Genomic DNA, 26,508 nt, shown 5'->3' with positions numbered 1-26,508 from the left:
ACGCTCCCATTTGTGGAAATGGCGGCATGTGCTCAAAATCTGGACAGTGCGATTCACACCAGCAAGTTTCCGAGTTCTGATCTTAGTGGGGAGGCGTGAAACACGCCGCGGGACTGCAGAAAGCTCATTTTACAACATTAGCATGTCATTAGCGAGCACTCTCTCCAGGATATCCTCCCTCACCGGATGATCAGCGGACGCTGATGCCATTTACAACACGTCCACAGTGAGGTGAACGTGTAAGCATAACCCCCAAGGGAGAGGGACTTGACCTGTCAGTGCCCCCGGCACAGTTTGGCACTGCCAGGTTGGCACAAAAGGGCAAAGGATCGGGGGAGCAGGAGGTACTGAAGTGCCAATTCAGATCGGGGGGGGGGGCCTGAGAGCTTCATGGTTCGGTGGGGGGGGGGGGGGGTTAATTGGGTTCTGATCGGGGCACCCTTTGAAGATGATGCCCCCATTTTGGAGCATTGGGGTTTGGCCAGTGTGATGAGGTCCTACCCCTTTGCATGACAGCATGAAGCACACCATTTTGACTTTTTTTCGCAGTGTGGTAAGATTGCCTGGGAAGGTGATGGCCTATTGGTTTTATCGCTGGACTACTAATTCAGTAACACAGCTAATGTTTTGGGGACCTGGGTTCGAATCCCGCCACAGCAGATGGTGGAATTTGAATTCAATTAAAAAAATCTGCAATTTAGAATCTACTGATGCCTATGTAACCATTGTCAATTGTTCGAAAAGCCCATCTGGTTCACTAATGTCCTTTAGGGAAGTAAATCTGCCATCCTTACTCGGTCTTGCCTACATGGTGATTCCACAGCCACAGAAATGTGGTTGAGTCTCAACTGCCCTCCAAGGGCAACTAAGGATGGGCAATAAATGCTGGATAGCCTGCAAAGCCCATGTCCCACGAATGATTAAAAAAAAAAATCTGGAGGGAAAACAGGCCAGTTTCTCAGGAAACAACCTTCTGCCATTTTTTGGTAAGATTTTGCCCACGGTGTTACTTTCCACATGGATATACAATAGCTTGTTATATCTGGTCAGTGATAGATGGATGAACGCTGAACTCTATATACTATGATTACTTTCATACTGATCTCTACAACGAACAAAAGTGAGTGTTCACTCCTGAAAATTCAAGAATCAATAATTATCTGGTATAGATTAGCATTATTATGGGTGATGACAGCTAATAATTGTGGCCATTCTTTTAGTGGATGCACCTTACCTAAAATGGTGGACAAGGACACATCACACGGGGAATTGCACAGTCAATCACTAATGCTGACCACAATAAAAGGTACTGTAGACAAAACTGTTATAATGCCATATGCTATGGGTAAACTTAGGTCAGAAAGAAGAAAGAGTAGAATGTCTGGCTCTTGAAGAACCTTTCCAACCACAAATCATTTGGTGTCTTGCTAAGTGGCATCAATTAGACCCTCCAGCTGGATTTACATAAATGGCAATGAGTTACAATATTTGACTCACTAATGAGCTACCTTAGAGTCTGAAATAGCATGTCAAGGAGAGAAAGGAAGCCCTGACTCAGAAAATGGAGCGATGTAAGTAAGCATGGCTGATCCATGGATTGAGCCAACGTTCACAAGCAAACCTGACATAAAGTATATGATTAACTGCAGCAGCCAGGCCACCTCAATATTTCAATGTGTTGTACCGGGGCCAGCACTAGAGATTTTACGATCTTACTATGCCCGTGGAAAGAATGTGTGTTGCTTGAACTCATTATTCAATCTCCTGCAAACATATAAACTAAACTGCTTGAATACACAAATATAAACTACTTCTGTTTGTCACCATATCATCACATTGTGTCATCTCAAAAATGCTGCAGTTCCCAAGCATACACATTGAAGGTAGGTGAAAGTATAAATTATTCATTTGTCATCGAAAAATGTCTTTCTTTGGCCTCTGCCTGGTTTCCTTTTGTTTCATTGCTACTTCTAATTTTTCCAACATCAGCTGCCATTCCTTAAATAGCTGTTCCCCAGTTCTCTGGAGCTACATCGTTCAACAGCCCAATGTCTCATCCCCTTCCATTTTCAAAAGCTTCATAAAATCAGTATTTTTTGGGGGAGGTAGTGGAAACAGATATGATAGTGACTTTTAAAGGGCATCTGGACAAATACATGAATTGGATGGGAATAGAGAAATATAGTCCCCGGAAGGGTAGGGGGTTTTAGTTCAGTCGTGCAGCATGTTCGGTGCAGGTTTGAAGGGCCAAAGGGCCTGTTCCTGTGCTGTAATTTTATTTGTTCTTTGTTCATTGTGCTTTCACCATCCCCAATCTCTTCCCCTCTTGTTTGTTCTCGACTCAACCCACAATGTGTAAAAGGCTCTGAAATGACTCTTTACAGAGGAAGAATTTTATAGAAAGTACCTCCCAAGGGGAAGGCTTTCTCTGTGCTCTCGATAAATAGATCGGTAATTTAGTTACATACTCTAGAAAGGAGATCTTTCCCCTCAAATTCTTAACACTTCACTGTCAGTTTATGCCAAAGAAAGGAATTCCGTTGCCTCTACTACACTTTATTACTGAGTGTGCATGGCTAATTCTAGACAGATGCTCCCCAACAGCTATACCCTACCCATTGAGAAGTCACAGAGTGATTGCACATTGCCACACAGACACATTTTTTCTGCTCCAGTAGCCATGCTGAGGATAAAGATTGACAAATTGAAAATCAGAATATCTTTGTAACTTACATTCAGTGCACTGCCTTTCAAACACATTGTTTTGTTTTGGAGAATCCTGGCCAAAGTGCCCAATGGGCAGGAAAACAGGAGAATTTCCTGCCTGTTCTTTGGGAGTACTTACCTGAACGAATCTCCAACACTCTGGTAATGGCCCAGTAAGGAAAGATGATGGCCTTGTGATATTAAAGCTAGGCTATTAATCCAGAAACTCAGCAAATATGCTAGGGATCTGGGTCGCTGGCAGCATCAGGCTGAGTGGGCTACTGTACGTGCACTGATCTGTCAGCGTGGAGATCGGTGTATCCGAACTTCCATCCAGGCCAGCCGAAATCTACCCCCACACACCCCTCTCCCCCACCGATGGCCACCATAATTTCCATAGAATAATCGACAATTATCATATGGAAATTACGATTTCCACTGGAGCTGATTGTACTAAAAAAAAGCATTTTGGAGACTCACAAAATGCCCCCAAACTATTGTCACCCAGACATTGTCTTTTGTATGTATGTAATACTAAATTATATGCAGTGCATTCATACTTCCAGGGCTATACCAGGTATAATAAATAGTGTACTAAATTTTGCCATGCAGGTAACCTTATGGGTCAGATCCTCACAGGCACTGACATATATGCACATTCCCATGGTATTGCTTAGATGATGGACTGCAATGAATAAATACATGTGAAAATGTCCCCAGAGGCAGAGAAAAGAGTGACCTTGAATTGTATAACAACACATGTTGCAGAAAAACTATTTACAAAAGGTAAAAGACATGCTTTTCCCCATGGGACCAGATAAGCACTACGTTTAGAGAATAGATGCAAAGAGGATCTTGTGTCTGCCCTACATATTTCTTTCACTGCAAGCAAGGAAGTTATTCCTCTGGTAGTTAACTCTTATGGACAAAGTAGAAAGAGTGTGCTGAGGAAATACACCCTACAACATGTTTGTGTCCTGCTAATGACAAGCTGGGGGAAGGGTAATTATGAGGCTATTAGGAGAGAATTAGGAAGCATTGGTTGGACTAGGAGACTACAGGGACTGGGAACGTCCGAAATGTGGAGTTTTTTCAAGGAGCAGCTACTGCGAGTCCTTGATAGGTATGTCCCTGTCAGGCAAGGAGGAATTGGTCGAGCTAGGGAACCGTGGTGCACTAAAAAAGTTGATTCACTGGTTAAAAAGAAAAAGGAGGCTTATGTTCGGATGAGACTTGAGGGCTCAGGTAGTGCACTAGAAAGCTTTAGATTGGCTAGGAGGGAGTTGAAGAGTGAGTTAAGAAGGGCTAAAAGAGGACATGAGAAGACTTTGGCTGATAGGATTAAGGAGAATCCTAAGGCGTTCTATAGGTATGTTAAGAACAGAAGGTTGGTTAGGGCAAGATTAGGGCCAGTTACAGACAGCAGAGGGAAGTTGTGTGTGGAACCGGAAGAGATTGGAGAGGCATTGAACCAATATTTCTCTTCGGTGTTCACGCAGGGGGACATAAATGTAGCTGAGGAGAACACTGGGTTACAGGGGTGTAAACTAGACAGTATTGCAGTTGATAAGGGGGATGTGCTGGATATTCTTGAAGGTTTGAAAATAGATAAGTCCCTTGGGCCGGACGAGATTTACCCTAGGATTCTCTGGGAGGCAAGAGAGGCGATTGCAGAGCCTCTGGCTCTGATCTTCAGGTCGTCGTTGGTCTCAGGTATAGTGCCAGAAGATTGGAGGATAGCGAATGTTGTCCCATTGTTTAAGAAGGGGAACAGAGACTTCCCCGGGAATTATAGACCGGTGAGTCTTACTTCTGTTGTGGGCAAGGTTTTAGAAAAAATTATTAGGGATAGGATTTATAGTTGGGGGTAAGGCAGTTGATGTGGTATATATGGATTTTAGTAAGGCGTTTGATAAGGTTCACCATGGAAGGCTTCTGCAGAAAATGCAGATGTATGGGATTGGGGGTAATCTAGGTAATTGGATCAGGAATTGGCTAGCAGATAGGAGACAGAGGGTGGTGGTTGATGGTAAGTATTCGTCATGGAGTTCAGTTACGAGTGGTGTGCCTCAGGGATCTGTTTTGGGGCCACTGCTGTTTGTAATTTTTATTAATGATCTGGATGAGGGTATAGTTGGGTGGATTAGTAAATTTGCTGATGACACCAAAGTCGGAGGTGTGGCAGATAGTGAGGAAGGGCGTCATAGTTTGCAGGGAGACTTGGACAGGTTGCAGAGCTGGGCCGAGAGGCAGCGGATGGAGTTTAATGCGGAGAAGTGTGAGGTAATTCACTTTGGTAGGAATAACAGATGTGTCGAGTATAGAGCTAACGGGAGGACTCTGAATAGTGTGGATGAACAGAGAGATCTAGGTGTATGTGTACATAGATCCCTGAAAGTTGGGAATCAAGTAGATAAGGTTGTTAAGAAGGCATACGGTGTCTTGGCGTTTATTGGTAGGGGGATTGAATTTAGGAGTCACAGCGTCATGTTGCAACTGTACACAACCCTGGTGCAGCCGCACTTGGAGTATTGTGTGCAGTTCTGGTCCCCACATTATAGGAAGGATGTGGAGGCTTTGGAGAGGGTGCAGAGGACGTTTACCAGGATGTTGCCTGGTATGGAGGGGAAGTCGTATGAGGGGAGACTGAGGGATTTGGGGTTGTTTTTGTTAGAAAGAAGGCGGCTAAGAGGGGATCTTATTGAAACATATAAGATGATTAGAGGTTTGGATAGGGTGGACAGTGATAGCCTTTTTCCTCGGATGGAGAAAGCTAGCACGAGGGGGCATGGCTTTAAATTAAGGGGGGGTAGTTATAGGACGGATGTCAGGGGTAGGTTCTTTACCCAGAGGGTGGTGAGGGATTGGAATGCACTGCCTGCTGCAGTTGTAAATGCGCCTAGTTTGGGGGCGTTTAAGAGATCTGTGGATAGGTTTATGGATGGAAAGGGATTGGTTTAGGTTAGAGGGTCATTGTTTTTTAACTGGTCGGTGCAACATCGTGGGCCGAAGGGCCTGTTCTGCGCTGTAATGTTCTATGTTCTATGTTCTAAGCGTGTGTTCTATAACTTGTCTCCTTTATGAAAGTCAAAGAATAGATGTGAAGGCCATTAGGATTTGGTATAGTCAACACAAAAGCAAACTGCTGTGTAAATAAGCATTGAAGAAATGCACTTTGACCTAAGCTGAGAATACAAATGCTGCAGTATTTTGAAATTATTGAATGAAAATTGGAGACAATTTGGAATTAGATATTAAATTATGCATTCATAGAAAATCAATGATGAGCGCTCAAAATTTACGACTGCAATGACATATTACTACAAATTTAAATTGACAGATGTGTATATTGCTTCATATTTGGTCCTGTACTGGAAGGCTGACAATGTGCCTTCCAGAAGGCATACTAATCAAATTTCGATAATGGAAATGCACTCAAAATGGTCTTTTCTTTTTACAGCTGCTTGAATCTATTCATCCTCCTCGGACTCAAAGAACTCAATCCCCAGCCAGACGTTGGACAAATGCAGGTATTTTCTCTAATTTCATAGTCCAACTCCACAGCCCCAAGGAGTCCCTGGGGCAAAATTTAGGACCCCAGAAGCGTCGCAAGTGTTGCTGTCTTAATGGGTCATGCACCCACATATATAACACTCCTTTCCCTTCAATAACAATTTCCCAATAACAAAAATAAAATCTATTTATATACAATTACAAAATACATTTACAGAATTAACCAGGTGCAACGATGCAATGAAATACAATATAATCAATCTTCCTAACAATTACATTGACACGATCAACCTCTCTCAGGTCAGCAGTCCCATGGCAGTTGCCTCCTTAGAGCTGGAACCGGACTTTGGTTCATCTCCAGTGATCATGGTTTAGGTAAAACCCCCATAAGTGAATCCTCTTCCCACACGTCCTTGGTTGTCTGTGTTGGCCTCAGACAACCTGGTCCGGATATCCAAACCAAGCAAACATATGGACTGTCAAGGGTGGTTTCTGTGGTCATTGACTTCATAGATATCACTTCCACCAGCAGCAAATGGCCTTTCACCAGGCCCATAAAATCAAGGTGGACCCATTTCCAAGATTTCTTTGGCCATTCTCATGGATGCAATGGTGACTTAGGTGGTGCTTTACGAATTTAGGAACCTGATACACAAGAGTCCGTTTTTTCCTTTATGCTGCATCCACTTTAGACCACCACACATAACCATGGGCTACCTTTTTTATCTTCTTGGGTACCCTTGGTGCAGTTGCTCCAGCACTTTTTCCCTCAAAGCGGTGGGGGAGCAACCTGCAAGCCCCACCATCAAACACCCAACAATTCCCACTGACAGCTTAGTTATGGCTTCAGTTCTGGATTTTTCTGCAGGCTTGTCCTTCCCTAGCAGACGAAGTCTACCACTTCTTGATCTAGTATGGGATTCTTTCACGTGGTGTTCTTCACTTGCATATCAGTAATTGGTACCTTGCCCTCTTTTGAGAAGTACATAATTTGGATAATCTTATCTGGAGCCTCTTTATTACTAGGCAGCAAAAGCCCACATAAAGCTTCGGCATTTCCAAGTTTGTCCGACTCTTGGGAGCAAATCCGGTATGAATGGGTAGATAATATGGCGTGGCACGGTGGCACAGCAGTTAGCACTTCTGCCTCACAGCGCCAGGGACCCAGGTTCGATCCCAAGCTGGAGTCATTATCTGTGCGAAGTCTGCACATTCTCCCCGTGTCTGCATGGGATCCCTCCAGGTGCTCTGGTTTCCTCCCACAGCCCGAAAGGTGTGCTGGTTAGGTGCACTGGTCATGCTAAATTCTCCCTCAGTGTACCCGAACAGACATTGGAGTGTGACAGCTAGGGGATTTTCACAGAAACTTCATTGCTATGTAAATGTAAGCTGACTTGTAACACCAATAAATAAACTTTTTTAAAAAATGTCAACGGCCATTGCTATAATTGAGCTGCAGCCATTGATGGAATCTCTGTGTGAGCTCCCAAAATCATAGTCAGTGGTCTGTGGTCTGTTAGTGATACTAACTACCTGCCAGACAGATGGTGGTAAAATTTGGCGAAGTTGCTCCCACTTGTACTCAAAGATAACAGCACGATGAGGTCGGCCGCCACCCGATTTGCTTTCACCAGATTGTTCAATGTAGGCTGTCCACGACTCAGCTTCCTCGTTAACTACGCCCATTGAGCCAAACTGGCCCACTATTTTCCTTTACTATTGCTGCCAGCAGGGTTTCTCCCGCCCCTAAAAACTGAGGCAAGAAGCCTGTTTGTGCCAACCGTGGAGACAGGACCCTGTAAATACTGACAGCACCCAGCCTGCGTTTCTTTTTCCAGTGTTCCTACCTGTCCTAGGGATTTCCCTTCCTGTACTCTGGGTCTCGGCAGACGGTCCATGATCTTACGGACTGCCGGTCACCATCCTTGCCACCAGTTTAATGTATTCAGCTCCCTTGAACGCAAACGTCAGCCAGACATTAGGAAATTGCAGGTATTTTATTTATTGTGTCATGCAGGCTTCACACTCCAACTCTACTGTCCCAGACAGTCCCTGGTCAGGGTTTAAAGCACTCATCAACCCCCTGCAGATGGGTCACATGAATTGCTCCTGTAATGGACAATGCACCCCACATACATAACAGATGCTGACTAACTTGCCATATATTTAGAACATTGTTTTGAATTTAAGATTTTCAGTATATTCAATTTTAGTGACCTGACCTGGTCTAGACCACATTGTTGTCATGCACCCAGGTTTTAGAAAAAGACTAAAGCTATAAGCTGAATATCAGAGCCATGTTTGAGCACATGAAATTCAGCATGAAATCTTGCTCAAATAAATTAGTAACTTATCTGTGTTTCTTCTCTACCTTCTGCCTTGTAGGTTTTTTCATTGAAACTAATTCTTTCCCAGTATGTTCATTACACACTCTCTTCCTTCATTATATCAATTATAACCTCATTTGTCTACTTTAGATGTTCAAGTCATTTATTATTTCACATATTGGGACTTAGCATTCCCCAAGTGCCACCTTAATCATCATTAAAACAGGGCTGGCCAAAATTTAACTTCAAGACATTAGCCAGTTCGCCAAAAATAGCGCAGAGTAATTTAAACCCTATTCTTTGATTATATCCTTATCTTTTCACTCTGCTCCACATTTGCAGTTTTGTCATCCTTCTTGCCTGTGAAGAAGACCCAATAATCAAAACGTTTTTAACCCTTTTCTTTGTTCAATGCATAACCCCAGAACCACCTGGCTTACCATCTGCTGCCAACACAGTGGAAACAGCTACCATTCCAATGCAACTCCCTCCTTCGACTTCTCGCCAATATTTTGCTTTGAATCAGTGCAACATGACTCAATTCAGGGGAAATGTTCAGAGGAATGTTCTATACAATATATGGAAGGTAATGGCCCAGTAAGAAAAGGCGATGGCCTTGTGATATTATCGCTAGGCTATTAATCCAGAAACTCAGCAAATATGCTGGGGATCCGGGTTCGAATCCCACAATGGCAGATGGTGGAATTTGAATTCAATTTACAAAATCTGGAATTAAGAATCGACTGATGACTGTGAAACTACTGTCGATTGTTGGAAAAAAAAAATCTGGTTCACTAATGTCCTTTAGGGAAGGAAATCTGCCGTCAATTTCAAAATTTTCAAAGGATTTTCAGTGGGCATTTTTTGTTCAAGACAGAGAATGAGTGAGAGACAGAAAGAGCACAAAGCAGAACACGAAGCAAAACTTATCCAGGTCACAGTAAAAGATATAATTTTCCCTACCTGTAAGAATATTTTCAGCCATTACGTTAACTTGGACCTCAACAGAATGCTTTGACGTATATGTTATCTCAGCGCTGACATGAGCTACCTCTCCAATGGACATTGGAGAGAGAAAATCTGTGCGCTCCACACGAGCCAGTACAGCTACACACCGTTCCTGAAATAAAAGTAGAGAAGATAAACTTGTTAATAACCACAACAAATTAAGCAATAGCTCCTTTTATCAATTAGTTTTCTTTTATCTATAGAAACAAGTAGCAAACTGAATCTCTTCATAATTTACTAGTCCCACCTTATTAAATATCTCAGCAAACCTGCAGCTTACGGTAAATCAATCCCTCCTTAGAACTCTAGCATTGTACAGCACTGTACCAGTAACCCTGTGATATCATACAAACACCTGATACAACAGTGGGACCTCTACAAGCTCTGTAGCAGTGTAAGCAACAGAGCAACTGGCTTGTTCAGTGCTGGCACTTTCATTCAAGTTAGAAAGTTTTGAATTGATATTTCACTCCAAAACATAATTTGGGATGATATTTCAATAAGCACTGAGAGAGTGCTGCATTGTTGGAGATGCTGTCTTCCAGATATGCAGTTAAAACCATTGAACTCTTTAATCGTTAAACTCAAAATATCCTGTGGCCTATTCAAAGGAAAATATCACAACCCAGTTAGCATGGGCAAATGGCTTTATTTTGTGCCTAAATCACACAAAACAGAGGTGGTTAGGGATAATTGTGCAGCAGAGTAACTGGTAATGCTGAAGGTTTCAGGGGCAAACCTTAACAAGTGCAGTAGTAATTGGTAGAATGGCTAGACTCAGAGTACCATTATGGTCCAGTTTACTTATTTGGACTTAATTCCCCAGTTTGCTTACAGGACAATGAACAGCAAGAATCTGCCACCAGCTCTGGTTTCTCACAATTTATTTCAGTCCAGCCTTTTAGTATTCTGCTCTTGAGGATCCTCCTTAAATGCACTTCACTGGTCATGTTTGGCTGGCCCCATCTGGTAGTGCCCAATGTACTGTCATTCGGGGAGGTGAAATATATATCTGGCTAGTTTCAGTCATCTCGCCATCACAATGTCCCGCAGATGCTTCTGACCAGTTCTCTGTGAACTTGCTCATTGGTGATGTTACCTCTCCATGTGATGCCCAGAATCCTCTTTAGGAAATACTGGTGCAAGACATTCAATTTGTGTGATATCTTGGCTGTTCTCCTTCATATCTCATTGGCATAGGTTGCAGTTGGTACAAATATGGACGTGTGGATTCACAGCTTCACGGCTATGTTGATGGTGTTGGATGTCTAAATTGTGAGGAGCTGCTAGAAGATCACTATCACTTTGCTGATTCTTGTGTAGACATTGATCTCTACATTATCCTCCCTGGAGATGTTGCTACTTAGGTACAGCAAGTGGTCAACATCCTTGATGTTCTATTTTCCAATTGTGATGAGAGGACCTTGTTGTCATACAACTGTCACTCTCTTGGTCTTCTCACAGCTGATGCGGAGAGCAAACCTAGCACTTCTATTCTCAAGAACAGCCACTGTGTCTTGAAGTGCATGCAATTCATCAGCCAGCAAGGCAATGTCCAATACGAAATCCAATTCCATCAACTGGCAATGTTGCAATGAGATGCCAACGTTTGCACTCACCATTGCCTTCCTCATGAGGAACTTGATGACCAAAAGGAAAAAGAATTGGCAGAGTATGTAGCCTTCCATACTCCTATGATGATGTTAAATGGTCCAGCAATGCCTTCAATTTGCAATTTTCATATTTGTACTCTATTCTGACATAGTGTCTCCTTTCTCTACCTCTACAAGTACCATCAGCTCCAAAAACCTCCATAATTTCTGCACTTGTCCAATTCTGGTCCCTTATGTTTGACTTCCTTTGTGCCACCACTAGCAGCCATACCTTCAGCTCACTCTAACCTCTGGAATTCCCTCCCTAATTCTCTCCTCTCCATCTCACTCTTTTCCTCTAAGAATCTCCTTGAGTTTAAGTTTATTATTAGTGTCACAAGTAGGCTTACATTAATACTGCAATGAAGTGACGGTGAGAATCCTCTATCTGACACACTCCGGCGCCTGTTCGGATACACTGAGGGAAAATTTAGCATGGTCAACACACCTAACCAGCACATCTCTCGGACAGCGGGAGGAAACCGGAGCACCCGGAGGAAATCTAAGCTGACATGGGGAGAACATGCAGACTCTACAGAGACAGTGACCCAAGCCGGGAATCGAACACAGGCCTCCGGGGCTGTGAGGGAGCAGTGCTAACCATTGTGGCACTGTGTCGCCCCAGTCCTGTCCGTCATCTGTCCTACTACTTCTGTATATAGGCAATATCAAATTTTGTTCCATAAAACTGTGAAGTTCTTTACTAGGTTAAAGACACTATATAAAGATAAATTGCTGTAGGTGTTGTGGAGAGAATGCCAGGACTAACAGTGCATCAGAAACCAACAGTCTTTCTCCACAGCTGATGGTTGCTATTATGTAATAACAGGAAAAGTATTCCTAACAGAAAATAACACCAACTTTGTTTATTGCTTCAGCAACACAAATAAACCAGCCAAAAGCTTTTAATGATAAAAAGTATTTTTCTGCATACTTTTGGAATGCTTCAGCCTGATATTAAACTGTCACGGTTCATTAGTGAATCATTTCAGTGCTACAAACTGGGGTCTTTTTCTGTATTCAATGGTAAGCCTAAGTACCTGTGGTAGTTACAGGGCATATCGATGCATTGGGTCTACAGATAGCTGAATGCAGTATGTTTTTCAGATAGTGAGGGTGCAATCACTTCTTAACTTCAGAGACTTTATCTGTATAGTTAGAAGTTATCACGAGGTTTGATATGTACTGTGCTAACATGATTTATTAATTTGGCATTGTGTTGTATGAAATTTTGAATTCCTGGCCTCTGTCTATTCCATTACTCGCCACAGATCTGCAGCTATTGGTGCTTTACACTTCTAGAATCACAGAACACTACTACGCAGAAGGGAGCCATTCAGCCCATTGAGTCTGCACCAACCACAATCCTACCCAAGCCCTATCTCCATGACCCCATGCATTTACCCTGCTAGTCCCCCTGACACTAAGGGGCAATTTAGCATGGCTAAATCCACCTAACTTGCACAAATTTGGAGTGTGGGAGGAAACTGGAGCACCCAGAGGAATCCCACGCAGACACAGGGAGAATGTGCAGACTCCACACAGACAGTGACCCAAGCCAGGAATTGAACCCAGGGCCCTGGCGGTATGAGGTAAAAGTGCTAACCACAGTGCCACCATACAGAATACACTTCCGTATTCAGATATATTCTCTACAGATACAAGACAAATTTGGACAGACTCTGTACTCACACAGCCAACTATTTTCCACAGTTCAAGTGTGGACATAAGAAAACTTTTCATGCTCACCACTAATGCTTTCCTGAATTTCTGATGACAGCACTGGTACATGCCTCTTTTCTCCACATTTATTCTTTGTCAGGTGTTACTTTCTTAAATCTATCACAAAGCTGTCAAAATAGCCCAAGTTAACTGTTTATGCCAGGAGATACATAACCAGCCTAATGGGCCTCAGCAGGTCCAATCAGATCCTTGCACAATGCAACTTTTGAATAAACTAAGTGAAGTGATAATATGGAGCAATCAATTTTGCTTTCTCACGTAGAAAAGGTCAGCCACCTGCCATCTGTTGAAAGAGACCAGTTACACATACAACAGGATGATTATCACCAGCAATATCAACACATGTTACCAGGAAATGACATTCCCTAGTTCTAGCAACAATAACCTACGTTTAAGTTGCACCTTTAACACAGCAAATTTTCTTAAGACAAGAGCATTTTCAGACAAAGTTGATTCTGAATCACACTGTGCAACGCCGCACAAGATCCATGGGGCATCACTGATTAATCCCTTTGTGGGGATCATTGAGTATGAGCTCCCCTAGTAACAGGCAGTGGCCTTCCCAGCTAGAACTCATTGCCCTGCTAGAACTCATTGCTGAACTGCAGTTCCAGTCAGTGACTAGTGCATGTACACCATGGTAGTAGTTTTACTTTTCATTCTGTAATAAGCTATGTTCCTTTCCAGTTGGACTTCCTGAGAGATTACATTGATGATGAGGAACAAGAAAAGTTTCCGACAGCCAGTTAGACATTGACGGGGAGAAATTGAAAATGCCACTGCTTGGGAAACTCAAAACCTATGATGCGGGTGTGGAGGATTGGCCACAGTACGCCGAAAGAATGTGTCATTTCTTCCGGACAAACAGGATAGAAAGGGACAACTGGAAGCCTTCCTCCTGACTGCTTCTGGAGTGCCGGCTTTTAGCATCATAAAAAGTTCAACCTACCCGGCAGCCCAAGATACAAAATCTTTTGACAAATTGGTAGATATGGGGTGGGATTTTACTACCTTATTCGTCCCGAAAGGGATTAAAATTATCTAATCTTTAATTTTAAAATGAGAACTGATACTAATTAGCTTTACAGGGGCCTGTTAGTCATGTATCAGTGCCGACATGCATCGTGGTTTAATAAGACACTGCTCAAAAAAGCTGCAATGAATCAATATAAACCTACTTACTGAATAAAGCACAATGCCACAGCATGTATAAAAGGGGTGGCACAGTGGTTAGCACTGCTGCCTCATAGCGCCAGGGGCCTGCGTTCGAATCCCAGCTTGAGTCACTGTCTATGTGGCGTCTGCACCTTCTCCCAGAGTCTGCATGCATTTCCTCCGGGTGCACCCGTTTCCTCCCACAATCTGAAAAACGTGCTGGTTAGGTGCATTGACCATGTTAAATTCTCCCTGAGTGTACCCAAACAGGTGCCCTAGGTAATGACTAAGGGATTTTCACAGAGCAGTGTTACTGTAGGCCTGCATGTGACACTAATAAGTAAACTTTAAACTTGAAAAAAGGCTAGGGTTGGAAGGTTGCAGGAGGGAATAGAAGGCTGGATAAAATGACAGAAATAGGATGAGGTGAAAACATGAAGAGGTTTGAAGATGAAGACAAGAATTCTTCTAGGTCGGGCGAAGAGTAAATGGATCACGGTATGAAACAAGATACAGGCAGCTGCATTTTGGACCTGTCAAATAGAAGGGTTTTTTCCTCTTACGCACGGTATACAGAGAATAAAATTGGTTATTTCTGTGACTTTTGCAACTGCATCGTTCATCACGAAAATAATTCTCACCCAAATATTTGTCTCAGCAATAATCTCAGCAGCAAATCACAGATGTAAACTAAAAGTGTGAAATTTCTCCAAAACTTTCCACCATAAAACATTTCACTTGTGCATATTTCCCAATTAACAACAAACAGTGGGTAAGATGGAATAAACAAACATTCCATGGGAATCAACTTAAACAACTCACAAGGTAACTTGGAGTTACACCACGATTGGATTATTTTCATGGAACTTTCCTGGACTCTCCAGGGAACAACATACTGAAATCAAATACTTACTAGATTTTTTAAAGAGATATTGGCCAGCGTAACATAATGTTGTTTTGCTGGTCCTTGTATTTGTGGTAGTACTGTCATCTGCACATTCAACACACAATTACTCTATCAACATTGCATCACAACTGTATCGGCAATAATGCAAAATTCTCCAAAAATCCAAAACACAAACTCCAAAACAGTGCGGAAGCAGACTGTTCTAAGCTGATCCAGTATTCACACCTACTGAAAAGCTCCATGATCAATGGTAGAGGTTACGTCTTTAAAACTGCAATAAACCATACAGCCTCTGTGGCATATTATGCGGGGAGTGGGGGGGTAGCTGCAGGACTGGGTGGAACCAGAAGGACTGGCAGGGACTGAGAAAGATGTGCAGGTTAGGTATGGACTGGCCATGCTAAATTTCTCCTTACTGTCTCCCAAGATGCGTAAATTAGATGGATTAGCCATGGGAAATGTGTGGGGAAAATAGGGCATGGGTGAGATGCTCTGTCAAAGAGTTGGTGCAGACTCAATGGGCTGAATGGCCTCCCTCTGTACTGTAGGATTTCTATGATTCTATGATAAGTACTGTACTCAACAAGATGAATTGACTTATTAGTAGGTTTATCAGTAAAAACAGGAGGCATAGTCCACTTAACCAGAGTACCCCTGAGCTAAACAGAAGAAAAGAAGAAAACCACACAGGGTTCTCGCTCTTAGTCTACAGGGAGGTCTGTAAATACTGTTTGTGGGATCGGGTTACGTGAATGAGTTAACTAAGAAAAGCTGGCAGCTGTGGATCTAAACCTCTAAACCGAATTAAACACCTTCAGCAAAGACCGGGGGAAGAAACTTGGCAAGAAAATTCTGAGGAAAGCAATGTCTTTTTTCAATTAAAATCAAATCAAATTAATTTTTTCCAGCACTCCCAAAATTGTGGAAATTCCGGAATACTCAACAACGTAGAGGAAAGAAAAAGAAAATTATATCAAGAAAAATATTGAAGGGAATATTGGAGACACAGAAGGCATCAATGAGAAAGTCATAAACTTTAAAGTTAAATTAATAAATTTATCCATCATTTAAAGTACCATCTGAGGGATAGCTGTCGATTTTGTGTATTAAATAACTTCATTTATCATCAGTTATAAGAGTAATGTCTTTATTTTATTCCCTTGGGATCACAGACTTTAAGACTCTATGGTGAGAGATCAATGCACTGACACCTGGTACATTTATAAGAAATTCTTATGCCCAACACATTATGAAAGTACAAACCTAAAACAGATTTTTAAAAATTCCATATAAACACATTGTGTTCATATTCACACACCAAAACTTCACTGTGGAATTCTAAGGTCCAAATTAAGTAACTAAAATTTGACAACACAATAAGTAAATAAAGCTGCAATTTAATCTGGGTGCCTTTTTTTATATACAAACCCAAAATTAATAGATGCAAAGTATATAATAAGAGGCAACTGGTTGAGTTGTGAGAACACAAAGCCAGCGAGTGAGCACTCTGACTGGGGACTTTTGAAATCTCGCAGGAATGAGGACATATACTACCACCTAGTGGAAACTGGTGGTGATCATGTTTTATAGTTATTTAAAAATTCACACATTTATTCAATTCACGGGACCATTGAGAGTATAATACAAAGTATGTGGCGATTTCAAGATGTGATAAAAGGCAAAATGCTGCGGATGCTAGAATCTGAAACAAAAACAGGAAATGCTGGCAAATCTCAGCAGGTCTGACAGCATCTTTGGAGAGAGTAGAGCCAATATTTCGAGTCAGGATGGCCCTTTGTCAGAGCAGAGATTAAGATGATCTGCCACATTTGGATATCTCTTACTAGCATGGCACAAGGTATGGTTGCAGGAACATAGAAATAGGAAAGCCCCCTCATGCCTATTCCACCATTCAGTGGAATCATGTTGCTCTGTGATATAATACTCTATACAAAAACCTTTCCATCTAAAATGTTAGCATTCCAACCAGTCTAGCATCAATTGTCACTGGACATTAATAGAGGTAAAACAGGAAGAAATCCCACAACACCAGGTTAGAACCCAACTAGTTTATTTGTAGCAAATGCCGCAATCTTTCGGAACAGGCTGTCCCTTTGTCAGGTGGCTCGGAGTTCTGATCATAAACAGGGCACAAAGACACAAACTCAATTTACGTGCATAATGATTGGAATGTGAGTCTTTATAGCAAAATCGACTGGTTTTGGATTATCTGTTAGCCTCGCAGGGAGGAACGTGCACCATTGTAGATCAGGAATGCTGTTCTTATATCCCAGATGCCTCTGAAATTATCACTAACCTGGCCAGCTACATTAAGAGGCAGGTTGATCAACTTCAAGAGATTGGCTGGGAATTTCTTGATTATAACCCACCAAGTTGGTTAGGATGGTTGGGTCACGGATTATTCGATTGGATCTTTAAGGCTTTTATTTTGCTACTATTACTGTTATTTGGGATAGGATTGCTCGGTTGCTTGTTTAAATGCATTATTAATCGAGTCATGGATATACCTATTTAACTAGTTGTCATGATATGACAAAAGGAGGGAATGTGAAGTTGTACGAATGAAGTAGTGGCATGATGGGAAAATTGGTCAAGTATCTGGTAAAAAATAAGGAACACAGGCAAGTGCAAAATCAAATCTACAGTGTGCCTAAATGGTTAACTCTCCTTACAACTTTTCAGATGTAATGTAATGCCACCTTTCCCAAATGGCAGAGTTCAAATCTCTGACTGATCCCTACGTAATTTATTAAACTCGAAACAATTCACTTTGATTTGCTATACCCTATTTCACCACATGAGGCTCTCGATCGCACAATCACACCCTCTGTCTCTCTGTACCATACAGAGTCAGCCTGCTTGTTTCGTTTTAACCCTTTCATGACGGGAGCTCACTGGGCTCTAATAAATCTGGCCATGTTTGATTCGGGTGCCTCTTGTCGAGACAAACTCCCCTCCCCCCCCAAACAGTCATATAGTCATGTCCCAGATATAACACTTGTGTCTTTCCAATTTGGACCTTTTTCGGATTTCCCTTTAACCCTTGGTCTTCTGAATTGAAGGAGTTCAAATCAAGATCGAGTATAATGCTGTCTGATGTTCCGCTTTAGTTCCAGAGGCTATCAAAATATCGTCTACACACTGTAAGATTGTGCTCCCTTTTGGGAGTTCCAATTGTTCTCGAAATTGCTCATTGCTTGGTGAAATATGACCAGGCTATTACGGAATCCCTGTGGGAGTCTAGTCTATGTATACTACTTATCGCCTACCGTGAAAACAAATTTATCCTGTGAGTTAAAGTTCAAGGGGATGGACCAGAACTCGTTAACTATATCTAATACCGTAAATATCTTGTGGGATAATGAAACTACCAAAATTTGGCATTTGCACTCCAGGGCTGGAGTTTTCCCAGCGACACGAGGATCTGGTGTCTTTCCCCTGGTGTGAAGGATTTAGATCGGTCAATGGATTATTTACTGTTCCTCCCCTCGCAGACCTCCTCCTCAGTATCAAAGTCGCCCCCCAGGCACTGTGAGTTTCATAGTCATACTGCTGGGGTAGGGAGGTAATGTCCCTCTGCAGTGGTCTTCTAACACTTGGTTTTGTTTGTCCAGTTCCCTTACTCTGAATTCTAATTCCCTAATCTTCTTATCCTCATTCCACTTCTTACTGGAAATGACTACTTGTTCAATTAGTCCAGCTAACTGATGTATTAACAATACTCCTATCTTCTTTGTCTGATTTCTCTTTTCTAACTCTCTAATCTGTGATTCCGATGTTTTAATTCTCTCCTTGTCGTCTGCCCATTTTTTTACCCAAGACTGAGGCTTGTTCAATTAATCTGGTCAATTGATGAACTAAGAGAGCTCCAATTTTCTTAGCTCTGTCCTTTTTTTTCTCTTCAACCATTTCCATTGTTGGACTAGTGAGTGAGATGGATCCCACCCCTCTTTCCTTATCTGTTTAATGAATTTGTCCCGTCTTGTTTAAAATCTGTCCCATAACATCAGTACACCGTGCCCCTAGCAAAAATGGTAATAAAAAGAATTCCTGGTACCAAAATTAAATCACGGAGTCCCTGACCCAAAAATCACAGGGTCCCTGACCAAATTAAGCCTGTGTATCCCTGATCCAGATCTAAAAGAGATCAAGGGGTCCCTGACCTTCGGCTAGTTGCAATAGGGTCCCTGACCCTAAACACTCTACTCATCAGGTCCCTGACCCTAGGCTGACAACAACTGGGTCCCTGACCCTAACCACTACTCACAATATAACTTAGATTCGAATACCGTCACATTAGCGTCCTCCATAAAGGATGAGGGTTCGTAGCACCGATCGGAGAGAAAGAGAGAGTTCAAGGTAAATCTTACTTTGTGCCGGCATCTGTCTCTTCTCTCCGGGTCGTGGCTCAATCACTTCAGTCCCCCACAGAATTCACCCAGGATATTGGTTTCTGCTCTTACAGCGTGAAATGTTGTAGTGGAAATTTTTCCTGCTTCTTGACTGTGATAGAGAGACTCAACAAAGTTCGTTCTAACAAAACAACTTATCTTTATTTCTGAAAGACTGCATGCAGTATATGGCAGAATCTTGGAAACAGAGAGCAGTCTGTACAAACTGCTGATTCTATCCCAAGACTGTGCCAACTACAGGAATCAGTTCAATAGTTATACCTTTTTCTTATCAGCTTACATGACCTCAGGGGTTCAATTAGTAATACAAGCAGTAGTACATGATTAATTGTATTATGACCCCTCTGTCTCATCAATAATATCATTATCTTGTCCTTTGAAGGAACAGAAAGGTTCCATGATGTCTGACCATATCTTGTTTTCTGATGCAATAGGAGGTTCTGTGACTCTGACCTTATCTCACCTCACTCCTCCAGCCCTAAGTTATGTGGAGTCAGCCTTATCAGGTCTTGACCTTCTCCACTCTTATTCATGTCTTTGGTTATGCGGAGTCAGTGTTCCTTTTTTTTTTACCAAATACTTGACCAATTTTCCCATCATGCTACTACTTCATTCATGCAACTTCACAGGTTTGGGGATGGCCTTGGCAAGATGTTCCTCTTCATCAGTACCCTTCACCGTCCAGTACTTCCCCGGAGCAGAGAAGTTACGACATCTTCTCCGGAGTCTTCAACATCTCATTGATGAAGACGAACATCATGCCAAGGCCATTCCCAAACCCCCACTTTTTGCCTTCAAACAACCACACAACCTCAAACAGACCACTGTTCACAGCAAACTACCCAGCCTTCAGGAGAACAATGACCATGATACCACACAACCCTGTCACAGCAATCTCTGTAAGACGTGCTGGATCATCGACATGAATGCCATTATTTCACGTGAGAACACCATCATCAGGTACACGGTACATACTCTTGCAACTCGGCCAACGTTGTCTACCTGATACGCTGCAGGAAAAGATGTCCCAAGGCTTGGTACACTGGGGAGACCATGCAGATGTTATGACAACGGGTGATTGAACACCGCTCGACAATCACCAGGCAAGACTGTTCTCTTCCTGTTGGCGAACACTTCAGCGGTCATGGGCATTCGGCCTCTGATCTTCAGGTAAGCGTTCTCCAAGGCGGCCTTCACGACACATGACAGTGCAGAGTCGCTGAGCAGAAACTGATAGTCAAGTTCCGCACATGTGAGAACGGCCTCAACTGGGATCTTGGGTTCATGTCACACTATCTGTAACCCCCACAACTTGCCTGGACTTGCAAAATCTCACTAACTTTCCTGTCTGGAAACAATATACATCTCTTTAACCTGTGCTTAAAGCTCTCTCCACTCACATTGTCTGTATCTTTAAGAATTGATTAGCTATGAAGACTCACATTCCAATCATTATGCATGTAAATTGAGTTTGTGTCTTTGTGCCCTGTGTGTGATCAGAACTCCCAGCCACCTGACAAAGAGACAGCCTGTTCCGAAAGCTTGCAGCATTTGCTACAAATAAACTAGTTGCACTCTAAGCTGGTGTTGTGGGATTTCTTTCTGTTTTACCCCAGTCCAACACCGGCATCTCCACATCATTAATACAGGTGACAGGAATCTCACCCAGTAGTTGAGCAGCCAGGAAGAGCCTTTTGATTTGATTTGATTTATTGTCACATGTATTAACATACATTGAAAAGTATTGTTTCTTGCGTGCTATACAAAGCATACCATTCATAGAGAAGAAAATGTGAGAATGCAGAATGTAGAGTCACAGTCATAGCTAGGGTGTACAGAAATATCACCTTCACTGCAAGGTAAGTCCATTCAAAAGTCTGACAGCAGCAGGAAAGAAGCTGCTCGAGTCGGTTGGTACGTAATCTCAGACTTTTTCCCAACAGAAGAAGATGGAAAAGAGAATGTCCAGGTGCGTGTGGTCCTTAATTATGCTGGCTGCTTTGCCAGGGCAGCTGGAAGTGTAGACAGAGTCAATGGATGAGAGGCTGGTTTGCGTGATGGATTGGGCTACATTCACAACCTTTTGTAGTTCCTTGCCATCTTAGGCAGAGCAGGAGCCATACCAAGCTGTGATACAACCAGAAAAAATGCTTTCTATGGGTGCATCTGTAAAAGTTGGTAAGAGTCGTAGCTGACATGCCAAATTTCCTTAGTCTTCTGAGAAAGTAGAGGCGGTTCTTAACTATAGTGTTGGCATGGGGGAACCAGGACAGGTTGTTGGTGATCTGGACACCTAAAAACTTTAAGCTCTCAACCCTTTCTACTTCATCCCCGTTGATGTAGACAGGGGCATGTTCTCCTTTACGCTTCCTGAAGTCAATGACAACCTCCTTCATTTTGTAGACACTGAGGGAGACGTTATCGTCGTCGCACCAGTTCACCAGATTCTCTATCTCATTCCTGTACTCTGTGTCATCATTGTTTGAGATCCAACCCACCATGGTGGTGTCATCAGCAAACTTGAAAATCAAATTGGAGGGGAATTTGGCCACACAGTGGTCGGTGTAGAAGGAGCATAATAGGGGACTGAGAACACAGCCTTGTGGGGCACCAGTGTTGGGGATGATCGTGGAGGAGGAACTGTTGTGTATCCTTATGATTACCCTGCATCTTTTTTGAGATGGCCTGTTATATTAAGTGCCAAGCAGCAAGGGCACTGGGGTGGTCTTAGCAGGCCATTACTTCTCGATCCTGGGTCTCTTGATCAGACACTAAGTGCCCCTGAATGAGGACCACCCCCAGCCCTGGGCAGTCTGCGAGAAAACATGACAAGGTTTACTTCTCAGACTTCCCGCACGGCAAGTCCCCAATCCATCACTGAGCGGGTGGGAATCAGTCCAGTGGCAAGAGGGCAGTATGGTCCTCGTCTTATTAAATCCCCCCCCACCCAACAACGAAACGAACCACTCTGAGAGGACATCGAATTCTGCCCTTTGTGTGTAGAAATGTTTTGTAATTTCACTCCTGAAAGGCCTGGTCCCAATTTTCAGACAATTTTCCCTAATCTTAGCCCTCCCAACTAGTATAAATAATTTCTCCCTATCCACCCTACGTGTTCCCCTTAATATCTTCTAAACTCCAGAGAATAGAACCCAATTTTCCTTGTAATTTAAATCCCAAAGTCCTGGTATCATTCTGGTGAGCAAATGCTGGGTTTGTTACAAAGCCCTTCCTAAGGTATACTGTCCAGACTGCTCTTAGCACTCTCTCTGCATTCTAGTCCTTTAGCTATAAAAGCAGCACTCATTAGTTTATCATTTTTGCTATCTCATTTTTCATATTTAAACAATAAATGTACCTGGACCCACGAGTCTCTTTGGACTGCTACTGTTTCTAGCTTATCATCAATTAGTAAGTACTCTGTTGTATCCTTTTTAGGTCCAAAGCAGATGACCTTATATTTGCCTACATTAAAATCCCTTTGCCACAATTTTGCCCATTCACTTAATCTGTCATTTTCACTTTTTATTTTCATGTTGCCACATACATTGCTTACAATACTTTTACCATCAGTAAGCTTAGATATACTCCTCTCCATCCAATTTTCCAAGTAGTTAATAAATAAGGTGAATTGCTGAATTCCCATTACAGATCCTTGCCATGTCCTGCCAATTAGACTGCAGATCTGCTAGCTTTATTCACAGAATCCTTAAAGTGCAGAAGGCCACTCAGCCCATCGAGCATGCGCCAACAACAATCCCACCCAGGTTCTGTCCCCATAACCCCACGTATTTACACTGCTAATCCCTGACACTAAGGGACAATTTATCATGACCAATCCACCTAACCTGCATATCTTTGGAGTGGGAAGAAACCGGAGCACCTGGAGGAAACCCTGCAGACATGGGGAGAATGTGCAAACTGCATACAGACAGTCACTAAAGGCCGGAATCGAACCTGGGTCTCTGGCGCTGTGAGGCAACAGTGCTAACCACTTTGCTAATGTGCCATGTCTGTCCCCTGCTATTCAGCGAACTTCCAGGCTAGATCAATAATTTTCTTTCAATTCCATGACCTAAAACCTTAGCCACCTCTTCAAAAAATTCCATCAGGTCCTTCAGTTATTACCTGCCCTTTACAAATCCATGCTGGCTCACCCTGAGCTGAAAATTTCAAGGTGTTCCATTACTCTATCCTTAATTATAGACTCTAGCAATTTTCTGACAGCAAATGTTAAGCAAACTGGTCTATAATATCTGGTTTTTCTTTCTCACTTTTCTTAAATAGCAAAGGGATATGCACAATTATCCAAACTATCATTGATCAACAGAACTTTGGAAAGTTATAATTAGGTCACTTGCAACGTTCCCATTTACTTCCTTTAAAATCTTAGGATAGAAACCATCTGGTTCTGGGCTTTGTCACTTTTTAAAGCCATTATTTTCTTCATTCCTGGTATTTTGATTACGTTTACTTTGTGAGTCCCTAGTTCAATATTTAGTTACTTGGGATGTCGCACAAGCTAACCTCTTCCTCTATTGCAAATATTGAAGCAAAGTAATTATTCAACATATCTGCCATTTCCTTATTTTCATTTGAAACACCTTTATTATCAATTTTAAAGGAGCCCATGCTGTAACTTAGGCGATTAGCCTCAGTGCCAGTGACCCAGGTTCAATTCCTGGCTTGGGTCACCATCTGTGCAGGGTCTGCATGTTGTCTGCGTGGGTTTCCTTCGGATGCTCCAGTATCCTCCCATAGTCCAAAAGATGCACAGGTTATGTGCCTTGGCCATGCTAAATTCTCCCTCACTGTACCCAAACAAGCACCAGAATGTGGCGACTATGGGATTTTCACAGTAATTTCATTGCAGTTTTAATCTAAGTCTACTTGGAACACTAATAAATAAGTTTTATCAAAAGAACTTACCTCAGATATATAAGATCATCTGGTCAGTACAGGATTTGAGTACTGATGAAAAAAGAGACATGCTGTTCCTTAGGGTGATGTGGAGATGTCAGCGTTGGACTGGGATAAGCACAGTAAGAAGTCTCACAACACCAGGTTAAAGTCCAACAGGTTTAGTATAAATAAACCTGTTGGACTTTAACCTGGAGTTGTGAGACTTCTTACCACTCCTTAGAATCATAGAAAAACTACAGCACAAACAGGCTGTTCGGCCCACAAGTTGCGCCGATCTTATCTCTACCTACTAGGCTTACCTATACCCTCAATCCTATCAGGTCCCATGTACTCATCCAAAAATCTCTTAAAAGACCCTAACAAATTTGCCTCCACCACCACCGACAGCAGCCAATTCCACTCACCGACCACCCTCTGAGTGAAAAACTTACCCCTGACATCTCCTCTATACCTACTCCCCAGCACCTTAAACCTGTGTCCTCTTGTGGCAGCCATTTCAGCCCTGAGGAAAAGCCTCTGAGAGTCCACCTGATCAATACTCCTCATCATCTTATACACCTCTTCAGGTCCCCTCTCATCCTTCGTCTCTCTAAGGAGAAAAGATCGAGCTCGCTCAACCTAGCTTCATAAGGCATGCCACCCAATCCAGGTAACGTCCTTGTAAATATCCTCTGCACCCTTTCAATGGCTTCCACATCCTTTCTGTAATGAGGCGACCAGAACTGAGCTCAGTACTCCAATACTCCACAGTGCTCCAGTACTCCCCAGTACTTAGGGTAGCAGGCCACTTGAAACTTTGGCCTGGATGGTGCCAAGCTTTTTGAATGTTGTTGTTGAAGTTTCCCTCATCCAGACAAGTGGAGAGTATCCCATTACACCCCTGACCTATGCCTTGTGCTACAGATTACGGATGGGTTTTGGGGAGTCAGATGAATTACATGCCACAGAATTCTCAGCCTCTGACTACTCTTGTAGCTACAGTGTATATATATGGTTGATCCAGTTAAGTTTCTGGTCAATGATACTCCTGACTTGTTTCCTTACATTCTCCATTTTTGTAGCTCTTGCTATCTGTTCTTCATGTTTCTCCCATTCACCAGAACATGTACTATTTTCTGCATTTATTTTTGCATTTTCTTTCGTCTTATGTTTTCTCTTTAGTTGTCTTTGGATAGTGATAAGTAGAGTTCTTGCCCTTTAGTGTAGTATAGATTGATTCCAAACACATTCAACTCTTACTTGCACTGATCTCTAATCTTCTGTCATTTTAGTCATGAACAAATTTGCCAGCTTTATTGCGTACAGCCTCTGTCTTATCACACCAAAGTCTGCCTTACCTGGATCTAACATCTTAGCGTTTCACATTTCTGCCTTTCAAACACTGTGGACTCAATTATAAGTCTGTTGAAGTGGATGGACTTTGAAGGGGTTAAAGTTGGGCCCTGCATTAAATTCAATCATATTACGAACGCTACTAGATCAATTTTTATGTGCCATTAGGCTGCTAACTAAATCTGGCCCGGTACTTGTTATTAAATCTAATATGGCCTTCACAAAATATTATACTAAGAACTATGTTTATATTCACAGATCACACAGTAATAAGTTTTCACTGGGGCCCATATGACATACTGCCCATCAAGCCTCACACAGTGCAGATACAGTTAATGTTGAAAATCATAGAAGCAACATCCAGATAAATAAGTAATACTCAAAAGAGTAATGCTGAATTTAAAAGGATGCAGGAGGAAGGTATACTAAGAAATTCCACAATTTTAAGGGCTTGAGAAAAGAAAACAAGAATAAGTGGTCCAATCATTTTTGATTTGAATACAGTGAGGAGGAAGAGCACGTAGGACATTCATATCGATCTTGGCTTTTTTTCCTCAGTTTCTCATGGCCTTGAGATATTCCAGAATTAGCTGGAATACTGTGTGCAGTTTTGGTCGCCGCACTTACGCAAGGATATTTTGGCCTTGGAGGGAGTGCAGAGGAGGTTTACTAGGCTGATACCGGAGTTGAGGGGGTTGAGCTATGAGGAGAGGCTGAATAAACTAGGCTTGTACTCGTTAGAGTTTAGAAGAATGAGGGGAGATCTCATTGAGACATATAAGATGATGAATGGGATGGATAGGATAGAG

At 42.4% G+C, this 26,508-nt stretch overlaps 1 protein-coding gene across 3 annotated transcripts in view; it reads right to left on the bottom strand.

Annotated features, from left to right (window-relative positions):
- acot7 (acyl-CoA thioesterase 7) overlaps positions 1 to 26,508 on the bottom strand; it is a 281,598-nt gene that overhangs the window by 198,606 nt on the left and 56,484 nt on the right. For all 3 annotated transcript variants that reach the window (XM_080214973.1, XM_080214974.1, XM_080214972.1), the window contains one exon: positions 9,510 to 9,666. In XM_080214973.1, coding sequence (XP_080071099.1) covers positions 9,510 to 9,666 — 157 coding nt within the window. The remainder of the gene's footprint in view (positions 1 to 9,509; positions 9,667 to 26,508) is intronic.

This window comes from Carcharhinus amblyrhynchos, chromosome 30 (genome assembly GCF_965287045.1).
Source record: "Carcharhinus amblyrhynchos chromosome 30, sCarAmb.v2.hapA, whole genome shotgun sequence".
NCBI lineage: Eukaryota > Metazoa > Chordata > Chondrichthyes > Carcharhiniformes > Carcharhinidae > Carcharhinus > Carcharhinus amblyrhynchos.
The sequence above is the reverse complement of the archived record's forward strand: the minus strand, read 5'-3'. Positions and strand labels throughout refer to the sequence as shown.